The sequence below is a fragment of the Haliotis rubra genome, unplaced genomic scaffold, assembly GCF_003918875.1.
Source record: "Haliotis rubra isolate DU_JTF1 unplaced genomic scaffold, ASM391887v1 Scf1660, whole genome shotgun sequence".
NCBI classification, from domain to species: Eukaryota; Metazoa; Mollusca; class Gastropoda; order Lepetellida; family Haliotidae; genus Haliotis; species Haliotis rubra.
In genome coordinates, this window is record NW_025765626.1 from 86,719 (window position 1) to 104,719 (window position 18,001).

General features: G+C 41.0%; 1 protein-coding gene across 1 annotated transcript in view; it reads right to left on the reverse strand.

Annotated features, from left to right (window-relative positions):
• Nucleotides 1-1,329: 1,329 nt before the first annotated feature.
• LOC124272096 (PDZ and LIM domain protein 4-like) overlaps nt 1,330-18,001 on the reverse strand; it is a 28,158-nt gene continuing 11,486 nt past the window's right edge. Inside the window, exons 2-3 of the mRNA XM_046707245.1 lie at nt 3,934-4,082; nt 1,330-3,133 (exon numbers count right to left, since the gene is read on the reverse strand). Coding sequence (XP_046563201.1) covers nt 3,055-3,133; nt 3,934-4,082 — 228 coding nt within the window. The 3' untranslated portion in view covers nt 1,330-3,054. The remainder of the gene's footprint in view (nt 3,134-3,933; nt 4,083-18,001) is intronic.

The following is an 18,001-nucleotide window of genomic DNA, read 5'->3' on the forward strand; positions in this document are numbered from 1 at the left end:
ATACTCTTGATCTTACTCTTTACTCTCCTTGCTGGCCTCCCCTAATCCCTTTGTAGGCAATAGTGCACACTAAGTGGAACAATCTACTTGTGTGCAGGTAAGCGTATCGCTGTCACTGCAAACGTTGTAGCTATTATTCCCTGTTGGCATTATTCACTGTAGGCATTAGTAGACCTAACCATCAGAGGGGTACACAAAGTCCGCAGTCTAGACTACCAGTTGTCCGACTTCCATTTTTGTGGAAGCCGCGGTGGCTGAGCGGTCTAGGCGTCTGACTTTCTGTGCTGGCGATTAGGTGCCTGACTCTGACAGTGTGGGTTCGAATCCCGGATGGGACTCCACCCAAAAAGTACAAGAATCTGTACTTTTACTAAGAAAGTGTAATCCGAAATATAACACTTTCTAAATGGCATTGTGTATTTCATAGACATATCTTTCCTTGAACCTTGAACCTTAAACCCATGAAGATCCGGGTTAGAATTGGTCTCCAGAAATCCATGCTTGTAATAGCCGAGTAATGTGGCAGGGTGGCTAGACTCGCTGAATGGGTTGATTCATGTCGGGTCCCAGTTGCGTATGGGATGTCGGCTTCAAGCAACAAACAAACTAATTTAAACCTTAGGTGAAGACAGTTATAGAAATATTAAACAATGGATGGTTTAATTTAAACGATGGTAAACTTTCCTGTAAATGTTTAGATGACTTTTAATGGAACAACGACAAATGCTGCTTCGTTCATCTTGTGTTATGAACACCCTCTTCATTGTCTGGCTTGGCTTGTCAACGTTTTGTATACTTTGTATAGTTTTATCACTGCGTGTCAGTTTGGTGTCAGTCACATGAATATAACCCGTGAAGATCCGGGTTAGAACTGGTCTTCAGTAACCCATGTTTGTCGTAAGAGGCGACTAACGGGATTGCGTGGTCAGGCTCGCTGACTTGGTTGACACATGTCATCGTATCCCTATTGCTTAGATCGAAACGCATGCTGTTGATCACTGGATTGTCTGGTCCAGACTCGATTATTTACAGACCACCGCCACATAACTGGAATATTGCTGAGTGCGGCGTTCAACAACAAGAGAACAAAAAGTGATTTGTTATATGGTTATAATCTGAAAAAAATATTTAAATGAAAAAAAAGTATTTAAAAAAAAAAAAAAAAAAAAAAAAAAAAAATTAAATTAAAATAAACAAATAAAAGATAATCAAATTATTTAAATAACTAAAAATAAGATAATCTTAGATAAAGAAAGAAAGAAAACGAATAACAGAACAAAAAATACCCCAACACAACAACCCAAGCCATAAGTCATAACAAACAATATATTAAAATGAAAAAAATATTTTATTACATGGAGGACAATGGACGGAGGCTGAAGGGCGACGTGGGGGTCCTGAAACTATCCACTGGTCGACTGGGGACCGTCTTGCAACTATTAACACAATGCACTCGAAATGTACACACCTTGCTGACGATATATACACCTATTATACATTGCACACACGGCCTATGTACTCTACAACCGCCATGACAAGGCTGTCAGCACGGAAATAAACATTCGTAGATATGAAATTTACATTATTACAATTCAGTACAAATAATAACGTTAAATAAATTATCACTTGTCAAGATCATTTCAGTTTTTTTAAGCTTACAAATGAAAGTGTCATTTACAAATTTTGATTTAAAGTCTTCTATCGGCTGTGGAAAAGTAAAACAAATAAACACTAACCGTTTAAAATAACACAAAAAGAAGAAAAAACAACACCAGCTCACAATGTAAGCTAGATAATCACCATTTACATTCTAAAAGAGCCAATGTTAGGATGACGTTGTGAAAAGTATAAACATAAATGAAACAGGCAACCATTTCTCACGCAGTACAAAACATATTTTCAGCAAAAACTCATGTAGTATATGAGATATACCGTGAAACAATCAAAAACAATACAAAAAGAAACAATGTAAACTTCAATTAATAAGACCATATAATTAATAAGTTTAAGAGAGAAAAACAAAACAAGAAAATACCGCAGGAAAGGAGTACGAAAAGGAAAGTACTTAAGGACTAGAAAACAAAAAACGAAAATAATAAAAGAATAGAAAACGTCTTTTCTCATAGCCTTGAAGTGGTTCATTTACTGTAAGATAAATACATACGTATTTGAATTAATATCTCGATTACGACAGTAATATACTCGTGATGTTAATAAACAGAACACTGTGAGCAATAAACACTCCTTGAGATACAGTATTATACAAATAAGTGTGTGTTACTTATGATATCCCGCGATGTTATGAATAATAAGTACAATAAACCAATACAGAACATTTCTTTTAGAATGTCTATTAGCTAACATGGCGCACGCCGTTACACGTCCGAGAATTATAATTCCATATCACTTCATCATAATCTCACATAGCCTTATTTCTGTACTTCCACTTGTATTTCGAGATATAGCAATTAGAATAAACTTTCTTAAACAATATTAGGACTCGCAAGAAACTCAATACCATAAAATAACCTTTGCATAGTGACAATGCATAGATGAGGATGGCGTCTGTCTCAGTTCAAGGCTGAAATTGGGTAGATCACGCGATAATAAAATATCCTTCGAAAGAAGTTCGACATTCAATTTCCAGGATGTAAATTCATTCAAAACTGCATCATTCCATGATAAATAAGGAGACATTTTCATCGCGGACCTGTAGGGTTCGTTTTAAGGACACTAGTCTACCATACACACCAAAGGTACATGACATTTAATCACGTGACCACGACTATCCAATCAACACTGACTCTCCCAACCTTGAAACTTTCGTCACCATTACGGAGCAGTCTGCCTATGGAAGTGGTGAAAATGCATGAGTATATCCGCTTCTGATCCAATGTGAAACCTCCTCGTACTGAAAGCAGAGCAGCATGGAAAGTTTCATGCTGTGAACGGTCAAATTGCGCGTGACCTTGACATTTCACCTTTACTGTCACGTGGCACACACTGACTTCGTTAATTTAAGCCGTCGTTCAAAATGTCTTCGCTGTGCAAATGCTAGTGTTGTTGTTGATGTTTCCATGGTGAGAACTTGATGGGGCCTTTCGGCTTGATGTGATCGAAATTCTCACCACCCCTGAAAAGATAGAAATGATAGTGGTTAACACACGAAGTCGGCACATAGTACTAGAAGTAGAACTACCGTCGGTTGCTGAAATGTGTTTTAGTCGATAAAGGCAAACAACTCGTTATTTTTAAAGGTTCGCCCTGAAAAATGAAAAGAAAATGATAAAACCATTTCCAAATAGTCACGATGAAGTGTACATTTCAAACCCCCCACCTGCGAGAGATACATGGTATTACCTCCCACTGGTAATATGTCAGCAAAATCTCGGTTGTGGGTGAGTGGGTGAGTCTGGTATTACGCGCCCTTTAGTAGGATGTTGCCAATATCAAGTTGGTGTAATGAGTGGGTGAATGGGTATGGCATTGCGGACTCTTTAGTAAACAACCCCAAAGCTCAGTGATTTAGCTGTTGGGATACGATGACATACCCCGCCACGTCAGCGAGCCTGACCACGACGGCTCGTACGACAGGCGCAGGTTCCTGATAGATAAGGAGCAGTAGGGTACCCTAGTGGTCAAAGCGTTTACTCGTCACACCGAAGGCACGGGTTCGATTCCCCACATGGGTACAATGTGTGAAGCCCATTTCTGGTGTGCTCGCCGTAATATTGCTGGAATATTGCTAAAGCCGTGTAAGACCAAACTCAGTCACGCACTCGTATCTCAATTGCGCAGAACGATGCTCATGCTGTTGATCACTGGTCTGGTCCGTAGTTTAGACACCGCAACCGTGTAGCTAGAATATTGCTGAATGTGGCGTTAAACAACAAACTAAAAATCAAACAAAAAAAACAAACAGTCGTGACGTACCTTTGTAAACTTAGTAGAAGAGCGTTCCCTGACCCCCTGATCATGTTCTGAGCCTGAGCGTGCGTGAGACCCTGGGAGGTCCTCCCTCCAATACCGAGGATGATGTCACCGGGAGTCAGATGACCTTGACTCGGTGACCCTGGTTCGACCTGCAATTTTAAAGAACCACTAATGATACATTGTAAACAAGTAACAAGGTAAAAAGCAAAGTTTCAAACTGGCTATTTCCCAAAGGTGAGGTGAGGTGAAACTGGGTTTAACGTCGTGCTTGAGAATATTTCGCTTATTTGACGACGTGCATGCGTGTGTACGTGTATGTGTGGCTGCTTGTACTAGCCCAGGCTGAAGCTTGTGTTTATAGTGCTAGCCCACTGAGATACCATGCCGCAGTGAAGCATGAATACCCACTCAGACACATTATACTGACTCCGAGCCGACCAGTCCTTGTTGTACCCATTAATGCCGAGCGCCAGGCAGGGAGACCAACAAGTACCATATTTTAACTTCTTTTGGTATGACGCGGTCGGGGTTCGAACCCGCGACCTTCCGCTCTCCGGGCGGACGCTCTAACCACTACACCACGGAGGCGGTCATTTCCCAAAGGGTACCTTTCCCTTGAAATATCGGCTCTCCATTGCTAAACATTCTGTGTGAAAACACGAGAAACGGTATAAATAAAAGAACTTGGTTCTGATTAAATGATCTTTTCACCATATATATGTTCGCTTCACTCTTGTTTGACAAACGGACAACAAAGAATCTATACCGAAACGTCGCATGGTAATGTAATAAAGACGTTGTTATCCATAAAGTATCATACCTTTCTTATCATTCATCAACTTCTAAATTGCCAATCAAGCAGAATAAAGTCAACAATGTATACATTACTTCTTTGAGTGGCATTTTAGAAGTTGGGAAGTACAATATAGAACAAACTTTATGGATAACAACTTCTAGCACTCACGAATAAAAAGAAGTTGTTATCCATAAAGTTTGTTCTATAATGTATACATTTTAAAATAAACAAGAGACGGTCGTAGTATACATGTTGACTGCTGTTTTCGCTCTGTCCAGTGGTGAGAAGCGTGAAATTTTGTTTAAAAATTGGCAACGCCATAGGAATCAAACACCATTTTGCTTTTTGTACGGGATGTGGTTATGAATCCCCCTTCTCACTGGTTTCAGTTTCAATGAACTATATGTTTCTATCAATATTTTATATTTCAAATATTAGTCTAATATTTTTTTAGTATGGAACTTAACACACGATGGCAATGACACGCTGAAATAGACAACAGATATGTGTTTATATTTGATGTTGGGGTTTCTGTAATGTACACATGTAGATATGCACGCCTACATATATGGAGTGATATCCATACCCCCCACATATGCCCCAACATAACGTGAACTCATTGTTTTCCCCTGACTCAGCATATTAAGTACTCCCGCCCGCACAGTCTATAAATAAATCACCTTTGAAATCAACGTAACCCATTATATCATTCGAACCTCATTATAAAGTGGCATCGTATACTTCTAAGCATTGCACTGCATACCAAGCCACCGTCTCGTTATAAGGCGGTTCTCGTATGAAAACTAACATTTTGATGTTGGCTCGCCCAGTGTTATAACAACATATATCTCCCTGTGCAATGAACACGAGGGCAGACAGGCGTTATTACGTAACATATTGCACAAACATGTCAATTTCAGAACATAATGTCGTACATTTTTCAGAGGCCCGGAACAGTATCGTCGGGAAGGAGCTAGAATGAAATCCACGTGTGTAGGTATCGAAGGAAAACATTCTACACCGAGGTAGGAAGCTCAGAATATATTTCACACACTCTGACAAATGTTATGTTGAATTAACCAGAGCCCCTGTAGAGAACCCGGATTAGAATTGTTCCCCAGCAACCTACACCGGCCATAAGAGCCGACTGAATGGAGCGGGTGGAATGTCATTACACTGAAAATATCAATCACTGGATTGTCTGGTCCCTGCTGGACTATTTACAACCCGGCGCCTTACAGCTGGAACCTTGCTGGGTGTGGTGGCAACACACAGTCTCAGTAGTATATCCGAGGAGTATTTTGTTTACAAATACGCGGGAAATACTGAAACAATCAGTTAGAAATATACACACACGCCCCATAACCGCAATCTGGATTTGAGGAAATCTATTCTGCGACTTCTTCAACGCTTAACAAGGGGCTTTACATCAGGCATGTGCGTGTTTTGAGATTACGAAAAGAGACACACTTCATCGAACGTCTTTCCATGTGCCCACAGGGGCCTGTCACGCTTAGAAACAGCGTTAGAAAGACATATAGGTATATAGACCCTACCCTTGTACTATCAGAGACCATATAATATTACATGGTCTCTGGTACTATAGTTACGCCCCTGTGCATGTGCCGATATGTCACTACCTGTATGCGAGCATGGGAGACTAACGCTTAGTCCCTGAATATATATAATTTTGATTGAAACAAATAAACCCATTTAAATTGAAAAGAAGACCCAGTGAGTTGGGAAATCTTGAACCTGAGGAAATCTAGACTTGCTTCATTTAGGGCTTTTAGCATTGCCGGGAGGGCTAGGCATTCGGGAAAATAATGTGGTTCAGGGACTGTGAGATAGACTACAAGCATGGCAGCTGTTGAGGTTCTATTACACCCAATCAGATTCCGTAGTTTAACATACAACATTCAGTGCATTCCGTAGTTTAACATACACCATTCAGTGCATTCCGTAGTTTAACATACAACATTCAGTGCATTCCGTAGTTTAACATACACCATTCAGTGCATTCCGTAGTTTAACATACACCATTCAGTGCATTCCGTAGTTTAACATACACCATTCAGTGCATTCCGTAGTTTAACATACACCATTCAGTGCATTCCGTAGTTTAACATACACCATTCAGTGCATTCCGTAGTTTAACATACAACATTCAGTGCATTCCGTAGTTTAACATACACCATTCAGTGCATTCCGTAGTTTAACATACAACATTCAGTGCATTCCGTAGTTTAACATACAACATTCAGTGCATTCCGTAGTTTAACATACAACATTCAGTGCATTCCGTAGTTTAACATACAACATTCAGTGCAGATTAAATCATCTCTCGATTTTGTGTAAGATTTTTATTTCTTTAAATGTACATCCATCCATCAAATAAAACTAACCATATATTTTAATAGTTAGTGCTGTCATTTTCGTCTGAAAGTAACCACAGGTATTTTCAAACACCGTCGGACATTTTGTGCGGGGTTGGTTTGTTTGGTCTCCTGTACACGGAAAAGGAACTGGTTGAGTTAGTCTCTTGTTTGGTTATTAGGGCTGTTTTATTGCCAGACTATGCACACATGTACATGTAATAGCCGTTGAGGACTTATCATATATAGACCGGCACTGCGTACATCCGCCATTGGACCGAACGACTGCAGGAAAGCTCCTGCCCCGGGCACTGAGAAGCGGATGACACCTTGTGGAATGACTACCAGTACTTCGAAAAACCTTGGCATAATTGTTACAAATTTTCTCGTTCCATCTTAATTTGCTTTTTTTTTGACAGATATGGTCGCATGTGTGATCAGCTACGGTGACATGGAGGCTGGGTTTGGTTGATGACCGCTCTGCACAGTTGTACAGGACGGGCCACCTTGATGTGGGAAGACGCATGGTGTGAGGCGGGTCTGATATGCTTCCAACTATAGTTAAACCTATAAACAAACAATTATACACGTGTGATCAGCTACGGTGACATGGGGGCTGGGTTTGGTTGATGACCGCTCTGCACAGTTGTACAGGACGGGCCACCTTGATGTGGGAGGACGCATAGTGTGAGGCGGGTCTGATATGCTTCCAACTATAGTTAAACCTATAAACAAACAGTTATACACGTGTGATCAGCTACGGTGACATGGAGGCTGGGGTTGGTTGATGACCGCTCTGAACAGTTGTACAGGACAGGCCACCTTGATGTGGGAAAGTCGCATGGTGTGAGGCGGGTCTGATATGCTTCCGACTATAGTTAAACCTATAAACAAACAGTTATACACGTGTGATCAGCTACGGTGACATGGAGGCTGGGTTTGGTTGATGACCGCTCTGAACAGTTGTACAGGACGGGCCGACTTGATGTGGGAAAGACGCATGGTGTGAGGCGGGTCTGATATGCTTCCAACTATAGTTAAACCTATAAACAAACAGTTATACACATAAAAAGAAAACAATGAATCTGGGATTCGAACGCGAGATTATGGTTTGTTTGCAAACTGTGGGAACGATGCCTTAGGCATCTGAGTGAGTGAGTGAGTTTAGTTTTACGCCGCACTCAGCAATATTCCAGCTATATGGCGGCGGTCTGTAAATAATGGAGTCTGGACCAGACAATCCAGTGATCAACAGCATGAGCATCGATCTGCGCAATTGGGAACCGATGACATGTGTCAACCAAGTCAGCGAGCCTGACCACCCGATCCCGTTAGTCGCCTTTTACGACAAGCATAGTCGCCTTTTTAGACAAGAATGGGTTGCTGAAGACATATTCTACCCCGGATCTTCACGGGTCCTTAGGCATCTGGACCAACTGCCGATACTGGGAATACCCCTGTGTGTATCGATTGATTCATAGGAATCGTCATGTGAAAAATACGAAGCATGAAGTCTTTTCATCTCAATCCTCAACCTAAGACAGAGTAATTCAAAAACGCTACTATTGGTTTCTCAAGAATATAATTACATTAAGATATGTGTACAATATTGGTAGTCGTTGGAATCATATAATTTAGCTTTGATTTGCAAGTGGAGGCTGATATAAGATCACCGGGAGATGAGAGTGAGTGAGTGAGAATGGTTTTACGCCGCTTTTAGCAATATTTCAGCAATATCACCACAGGGGACAACAGAAATGGGCTTCACACCTTGTAACCATGTTGGTAATCGAACCCGGGTCTTCGGCGTGACGAGCGAACGATTTAACGACTAGGCTACCCTACAGCCCCTTAGTGTAAAGGAAGGGCGATACCAGTATTCGATGGTGCGGACAAACCACGAGAAACAACATCCGTGTTACTCTCGTATTTCAACCAACGACCATGAGTCAAATGGAACAATCAAGGATAAACCTCGTCCATTTTTATCCTGTCGCCCCTAGGAAAGAGAAATAGTTTAATGCAAAAAATGTCATTCATAACTTCGATAACAATGCATTCCATCGCTGGCAACATATAGCCATTAATCTATTGCAACCAATGTTGACTATTCACAGTCCCTGAACCACATTATTTTCCCTAATATGCCTAGCCCTCCCTGCAATGCTAAAGCCCTAAATGAAGCAAGTCTAGATTTCCTCAATCTTCCAACTCACTGGGGCTCCTTTTCAATATAAATGGGTTTATTTGTTACTATCACAATTATATATATTCAAAGACAATGCGTCAGTCTATAACCAAGTGTACGCGTAAAAGATTTCATCATCACAGTGAAACGCACAGCAGTGTGTGTGAAAGACAAATTCCATTACAACTCTTAATATCAAGCGTTAAAAAACACAAATGAGCAGAATGAGCAAAATGGGTTTACGGTGAGAAATCTGCTCTGACGACGTGCAAGGCAAACTGGTTTTAATGTATTAAACAAGATGACCTCTCGCGCAGTCCTTAGGATCATTAATATAGGCAGGGACCCAAACACTATCTAATGGTATGACGCGGTCGGGGATCGAACCCGCGGTGCCGATATCTAAAAATTACACCCCTTGCAAATGAGCGACCTGTATAACAAACGTCAACTTTGACCTCACGTGGAGTAAAAACAAGCATCTGCGTTCTCCAGGTAAAGGCAACTTTGACCAGGAGAGTACGCTGGTGGTACCGTTAAGGCAACACCAAACCGGTGGAACGGCCCACGCTAACAGCACCTGGGTGTACTTCCCGAGGCCGATCAACTGTTGCACGTGAAACGCCACTGACATACCCTCGAGCGATGTTCGTTGCTGACGAGTGACATATACATCTTCCCCCGATACGAGAGTGTTTACACAAGATAAAGAATTTATCTCCGGTCAAGCTTTGACGGCTGATTAAATATAACGGTGATTGGGGGGTTTGTAAATATAAACACATGACATACTTATGTCTGAATAACTACAGCTGGCAATTAAGTTTCGTATATATACGAAAACCTCAAATGTATTTATTTATATTTGCTGAAATGATGCATGAATAGAGCATCGATGTGGGAAATTAAACCTTCTTCTTTTGGGGCTTTATTTAAGAATGAACGGCATAGTCGGGGTTTAGTTGTGGCGTTAAGATTATTTGAAATCACCGAAGACTGATCGGAAGGTTGAACCGGCGCGACTGGCAATCGAAGGCAAGGGTCCGTACTTGCTTGATAACGGTGTCAGAACCTACACGGAAGCGTCGCTCTCACAGCAATAAAGAAGTTGTTCAAACGGCGCGCCTGGCAATCGAAGGCAATGGTCGCCACTTGCTTGATAACGGTGTTAGAACCTACACCGAAGCGTCGCTCTCACAGCAATAAAGAAGTTGTTCAAACGGCGCGCCTGGCAATCGAAGGCAATGGTCGCTACTTGCTTGATAACGGTGTTCGAACCTACACCGAGACGTCGCTCTCACAGCAATAAAGAAGTTGTTCAAACGGCGCGCCTGGCAATCGAAGGCAATGGTCGCTACTTGCTTGATAACGGTGTTCGAACCTACACCGAGACGTCGCTCTCACAGCAATAAACAAGTTGTTCAAACGGCGCGCCTGGCAATCGAAGGCAATGGTCGCTACTTGCTTGATAACGGTGTTAGATCCTACACCGAAGCGTCGCTCTCACAGCAATAAAGAAATTGTTCATCCATATATTGTTATCCTTCCGTCCGTAATCAAGACAAAAGATTCCCCCTCTGATATTCACAGATAGACATGTGTCCTGATCACGCTCAATCACCATCTGCTACTTTGTAATTAGTTTGTTTTCTTTTAAAAGAAACACACCTGAAAGTGTTTAAGTGAGTGTTTATGTTGAGAGATGTGATTTGTTTCACCGAACTCAACCTTGAAAAGCGGTAAATGACGCAAACCTATTCATTATGAGGACTGCACGGTGATCCAATTACTTTCCAACGTTAGACATTTACAGATTATCTTGGTCATGCGCTGAGTGAGTCGAGTGGATGAGTGAGCGAGTGAGTTAGTTGGGTTTTAAGGCCACTGTTACCAGTATTTCTGTTATACCAATCATATCATCTAGACATGCGAGTGAGTAAGGTGAGTGCGTGAGTGAGTGATCTGAAGGCCGTATCAGGAAATGAACTCCACTCCTTAAACCCATGTGGGAAATCAAACAGGCTCTAACATTAACATTACCTCTAGACTGACCCGGTCATCCTGTCCATGTGTAAAAACCATCAATTGTCCTGACAGATAATAGCGGAAGAAGTAACTAAACATTGAGTGAGTGAATGAGTAAAGTGAGTGAGTGAGTGAGTGAGTTGGGTTTAAGGCAGGTTTGAACAGTATTCCATATAGATCACGGCGTGAGCTTGATGTAGGAGGTAAGACAGGAGAGATGTTACAAACTGACGTTTATCATTTTGATGAAACCCAGTGGTGCCCTCACTTAACCTAGATACCGCACATGCAGTTGTACAGCTTTACACCTGTCCACATGCACTTCAAAACATATGTGTATATTTACACTATTTACATACGCTAAACTACTCTTATAACGAACTGAAAGGGATCACTAATTTAAATTCGTTATAGATGTAGTTCGAAGTTTACTTTACCGTATTTACACACCTTAGTTAATTTCCCTGCGAACACTTAGTTAATTTACTTGTACACCTTTAGTTACATACGTGAAAGTAGACTAACAACTAGTCTCTGAAATGAACATATTTTACCGAAAATGTTCATAGTAAAAAAATAAAATATATAATGAACAGGAGCCCTGAGACTTTCTTCATTTTCTGAAGCTGACTAACGTGAAAGTTGCTCCCGTGAGTAAGTGACGTGCATGTGAACGGGGGCATCGTGCTTTCGGGGCGGTTGGATAGCCTAGTTGTTAAAGATCACATATACTCTAGGGGGTACAAATACATAAATAACAAATTGGCATCGTTATAAATGAAACCCCGTCATTAAAACTACTCATTTCGATCTTTAATTAACTTAAATAGACCTTTTGACAACTTTTAATCGCTCGGTATTAATTAACCACAAGTTTTTTAAGAACGAATTTGGTATTCCGCTTAAGACTAACCACACGTCTTTCATATGTAATGGTTAAAAGAGTACCAAAAAACAAAAGTTTATTTGTTCTTTAAAGCGTTCGCTCGTCACGTCGAAACCCGGGTTCGATTCGCTACATGGGTACAATGTGTGAAGCCTATTTCTGGTGTCCTCCGTCATAATATTGCTGGAATATTGCTAAAAGCGGCGTAAAACCAACCTCACTCACTCACTCATAATATTGCTGGAATATTGCTAAAAGCGGCTTAAATCCCAACTCACTCAAGAACGTGCCTTCAGAACACAGAACTTCATGTTTACAGAAGTTTGAATCGTTGCATCTTGGTTTGAAGAACGAAACATATAAAATTATTTCGATTACAAGAAAGCCAGTTATCTAGGAATGGACTGATACCATGACACCGAGCTCGTTCAAAGATTAAAACATCTCTGTCGTTAAAAACTCAACAACTCCCCAAAGTCGGATTGGTAGAAACTGTACATTAAGGCGATATACGATAAAGATTGCTTCAGCGATGCAGTAATCGTCCTATTCCAAAGGTATTTATCTAGACCGAGTAATTTACAACGAGATTCAATAGCGCTTTCAATAGGAATATTTGTTAAAGTAGATTACATACACCTGCAAAGTACTATCCTAAATGCACAAATGTCAGTGATATGAGAAACAATGATTTACTCGGTATTTGCTGCGACATTCTTGGCTAAGAGAAATGGTCGAAGTTACAGACAGTGTTACCTCTTAAGCGATCCGACACAGTGTAAGCTATGACGTACAGTGATGTAAACAGTATGGTGTAGATTGATCCAGATTGAGGTCCCCTGTTGAATTACAGCGGATCATAATGGTAAAGGAAAAGGGTGATGGCAGTATGTCCTGAATGAAGCAAGTCTAGATTTTGCACAGGTTCAGAAAACCCAGTACGAATGGATTCCGGTTTGGCTGGCAGTATCTCATGCGCGACAGAAATTCTTGCTCGCGTTCCATTTCGAAACCAAAACCCACTCTGGTTAACCTGCGTTAACAAGGTATACTCCCAGTTAACTCATACTTCGGCTGAGTTGCCCGTAGTAACTGAACACCTGGCCGGTATCACAGTCCCTGAAACAATCATAGTTTCCTTGCATTGAACTGTAAAGTTGTAGCTCGATCTGCAGCAAGTCTAGATTTCAGTGGGTTCTAAAGCTCATCTTGTTGCGTCCCCTTTTCAGTATAAATGCAGCTGTTTGTTTCTCTCGAAATTAGTATAATTTCAGAGAGTGGTTGGTACGACATCGATAACACCATCCATCTTAAAGAAGCCAAATTATGTCTGCATGCTAAACACTCAATTAACACAGCGTGATGCTCATGATATCGGTCACTGGGTTGTTTGATTTAGCCATTTCTCTTTACATGTTGTTCCAATATTGCAGAGTTCGACGTTAGAGTCAGTGAGTCAGTGAGTATGGTTTTGCGCCGCTTTTAGCGGTATTCCAGCAATATCACGGCGGGGGACACCGGAAATGGGGTTCACAGATTGTACCCATAGGGAATCGAACCCGGGTCTGCGGCGTGACGAGCGAACACTTAAACCAATAGGCTACCCCACCGCCCCTCAGCGTTAGAAAAGTTAGTGGCCGCCAAACCTTCACACTAACTGGCAGTGATAAGGACATAAAAGACGGGATCATCAACTTGACCCCTAATTGACAACGGTTCGAGATGGAAGGTCATTACAAAGAATTCGCCGGAGTAAGCAAAACGCGAGCCCGAAAAAGAACAAGTACTAACACATGAAAGGGAGCATGAGTTGTGATAGTAACCAACACCAGCTTTGATGGAAGCAATCGTATATATTGTGGTAACATTAGTGAACAATCTCCACCTTCAGAGAGTAACGTCTTCCACATTGGCAACGTGGTCGCTATCAGCAACGTCGGTATTGATATTCATCTGACATTTTTATAAGTTACTGACATATATCCGCCTGTATCAGGACTGCTGTGTTGCAGCACACGCTGAGAAAAGTCGTAAATCTGTCGATGGGAAAAATAATTGTCTGAACATACTATATACCCAGTTTTCGCGATTTATTTCGACTGAGTGTGATTGAAACAACGTATACAATTCGAATGATGTCTCGAGCATCCTTTGACAGCATATCTGAAACGAACGCGATCCCTGTCATGAAGTTACATGCATATGATAAAAAAAAAAAGAAAAAAAAAGGAAAATTCTTTGGGATGGCAAAAAAAGCCCAAACCCTTAAAGTTATCTTTTTAGTTAGGTCAAGGGATACAAATGCATATATCTTATTTTCATCATATACAAACATGCTCAGGCAAATTAGATGCCAAAAACTGTGCCAGATACAAAACTGAGGTTGACGGATTATTTAGCACTGGAGTATAGGTTGGCAAAGGGAAAACAATGCGATTAAGGCACTGTGAGACAGACTAAACGAATCGGAGTGAGGGAGTTGTTCGATCAATGTTATAACGTTCAAGGCTTCAGTAAAGCTTTCAAATGTTTTACGGTTGCCATGTTGAGGATATTTAAAAAATTGATGTTTCAGTGACAAAATTGATGTCCGTTGCAATTTCCTATTTCGACTTGAACCACACGTTCCGAATTATTTCAGAGTAGTTGACACGCTGTTGCATGTGTTTATGACGGGTGCCACCGGTGGGGCAGGGTACACTTACCTTTAACTCCTAGCATCATCACTATTTGATAGTGATTCATAAACCAACGGTCCGTCAGTATATCTCACAGTGTCAATCACTGTTTTTTCTGGTCGATTGTTTGCAGACCGCGTCGTACGGCTATAATACGGCGTCAGACAAACATATACTCACGGTATAGCCAAAATTGGACTCCTACGATTCCATACGAAAGTGGAAATGGTTTTGTCGTTTATATTTACAGATCTAAAAGTGAACCATTCTCATCCTAGAGAGATCAGTTCGATTCTTGGCTTGCTCCTACTTATGCAGCCAGGCATTATGCTGTAGACAATGCACCTGTCTTGTGAGTTTAACAAATACAGATACTTTACCTGCGCCAGTCCTAACCATTGACTTTGCGGTGGTCCGTACCTCATAGTGAAAAACCTGATGATTAATTATCAACAAATAACTTTACCAGACAAGCACGTGTTAATTCCAAAAAGACGGAAATATAAAGGTTAACTCAAAAAGGCCTAATTTTTAATAACAAATAAATGCGTTAGTGTAAAACTTCAAGAATTCAAATTGCATCGTAGCCAATACATTTTTAAAATCGTTGTGATATTTTGAATTTATAGTTCTTGGTGTGTATTTTCTTATAGTTTCTCATGTATATGTATCCTCCGATTCCGTCAATAAAGATATTGGTTAATTTGTGTAGAGCTACGCATTCCTGTGTTTACATGTTGTGATTGCCAGCACCATTTTGAGGCTGTGTAACAGCGAGTGTTGTTTGTTGGCAAACTGATCGCTGGCTGTGTTGTCAGCTCGCCGGTTCCACAGACTTGCATGGAGTACGAGGCACGTGCCCAGGAAGTTCCAGAATATCAGACACAGTTTGTCTTCAGTTTTTCATGACCAATTTGTGTTTCTCGGTACAATGGAATGGGGCGATGAGGCTAGACAAGGAGAGTGTGCAAGAGTGTGTATCGTTATTATAAGGAGCTCTAAACTAAGGTCCTGTACTCATAACAAGGTATACATAGGGGGACTCCGCGTTATTTGTTTACAATACCGTATGATAAAATCCGTCCCTTTTCACAATGGCCATGCTATTATTAAAGTCAGTTTATTCCGTAGTTACCAAACCTTTTAAGGAGAACATTGCCATTTTTTTATTAGAGGGTGATAGAGATTATTTTGGTGTAAAGTTCTTGTATTCACCCCTGAGCCTGAAGCACTGGATTGTCTGGTCCAGACACGATTATTTACAGACCGCCGCCATATAGCTGGAATATTGCTGAGTGCGGCGTAAAACTAAACTCACTCACTAAAGCACTCTTAACTTTCAGCCTTTAATCTGGCCCTCGGCCCACAACTTACGACTGAGGTGCCCCAGTTCTGTGTAGAGTTATGTCCCTTACCTGTACCAGGCTATTGTAATTCTTGTTTGCTACATTTACGTCTCTATTGGAAGATGTTTAAGACCCCATCCACCATTCACGTAAACATATCAGGTTTTTAAAAGCGAATGATCACTTCAACCGTTTTTTATTGTATTTAATTCACTGCATTGATTATTATGAAATATATATGAGGGTTGAACTGAAACAAATAAGTATCGGTAGCTGCTGTATCAATATCACGAAATAATAATGGCCGAATAGGCATAATCGAGAACCAATGGTCGATAGTAAGAGCATCTATCCAGTCGCACGGGGTATGATGACACACGACCAGTTGGTCACACATTAAAACTGTCGTAACTTCAGTCGATTTTATCTTAAAAGTGTCTTTTACATGTTTCAAAGGATTGGTGACAAGTTACCATAACTTATATCGCCCTTTCACAAACAGATGCACATGTATATATCTGTACATAATGCATTACTTAGCTGAAAGGAAAGAAGAATAAGATTTACGGAGGCGGTTTTTTCACGTTAGTATTTTTCAGTTCCTGCGACAAGCATGGGATGTGGGTCCTTTGCTTCCCCCGACCACCGCGGTGAGTATTAACTTCCTGTATTGAGCACTTGAACCACTTCCCACTTTACTGCCTACTCTGCAACGACGCGTGTCATTAGGGAGCGCTGGTCAGGAGGTGAACCGTGGCCAATTGAAATAACGCCCGTGTCTGGAGCCGTTCAACCAATTACGGTGTTATGTGTAAAGGGGTGCAGCATGTCTCTATTCGATCAAACGAGTTTATGACGGTCAGGTGTTTTGTTGGGAATGACTTCAATACTTCGATGGTCTCTTTCAGAGCAGACGTTTAATTGGACACAAACGCGCGAAAAACGGATTAAAAATAACCCTTTGATAAAAAAAACACGTTGGGAATATTTCTGTACATGGTGTACGTTATATATTGGTGTGTTGTACAGGGAGTAAATATATACTCATGGAAACAAATAAGGGAACACATGAAAGTACAAGTGTTCCTTTATTCTTTTCCAGGTTTCTTCACAAGGTATGTGTTGCACTATGAGTGAAATTCTGGAAATAAATAAAGGAACACTTGTGCTTCCATTTCTATGAGTATATGTGTACCATTTGTTTTTCTTCAGTTATCGGGCGTTTACGGTTGTGGAGCTTTGTTTCTATATGTTTTTCTTTCCACTTCAAGAAAAGCCAAGTTTATCAAGACGCAAGTGCTAGACAGCTTTTGTGATCAGAATGCACACACCCTTCCAACGGTCTGAGTAACCGATGTTTGTAGTAAGAGGCGACTAACGGGATTGGGTGGCCAGGCTCGCTGACTTGGTTGACACATGTCATCGGTTCCCAATTGCGCAGATCGATGCTCATGCTGTTTATCAATGGATTGTCTGGTCCAGACTCCATTATTTACAGACCGCCGCCATATAGCTGAAAAATTGCTGAGTGGCATCGTATCCCAATTGCGGAAATAGATGCTCATGGTGTTGATCACCGGACTGTCTGGTCCAGATTCGATTATTGACAGAGAGCCGTCATATCACTGGCATATTGAGTGCGGCGTTAAACAACAAACACACACAAACAAACCATCATATGGCACATTTGGGCATTCCAAATCAGATGTTTCATATATGCTTATCAGTTAATTTTGCTTTTTGTTACACTATATATATTGGCGAATTGCTAACC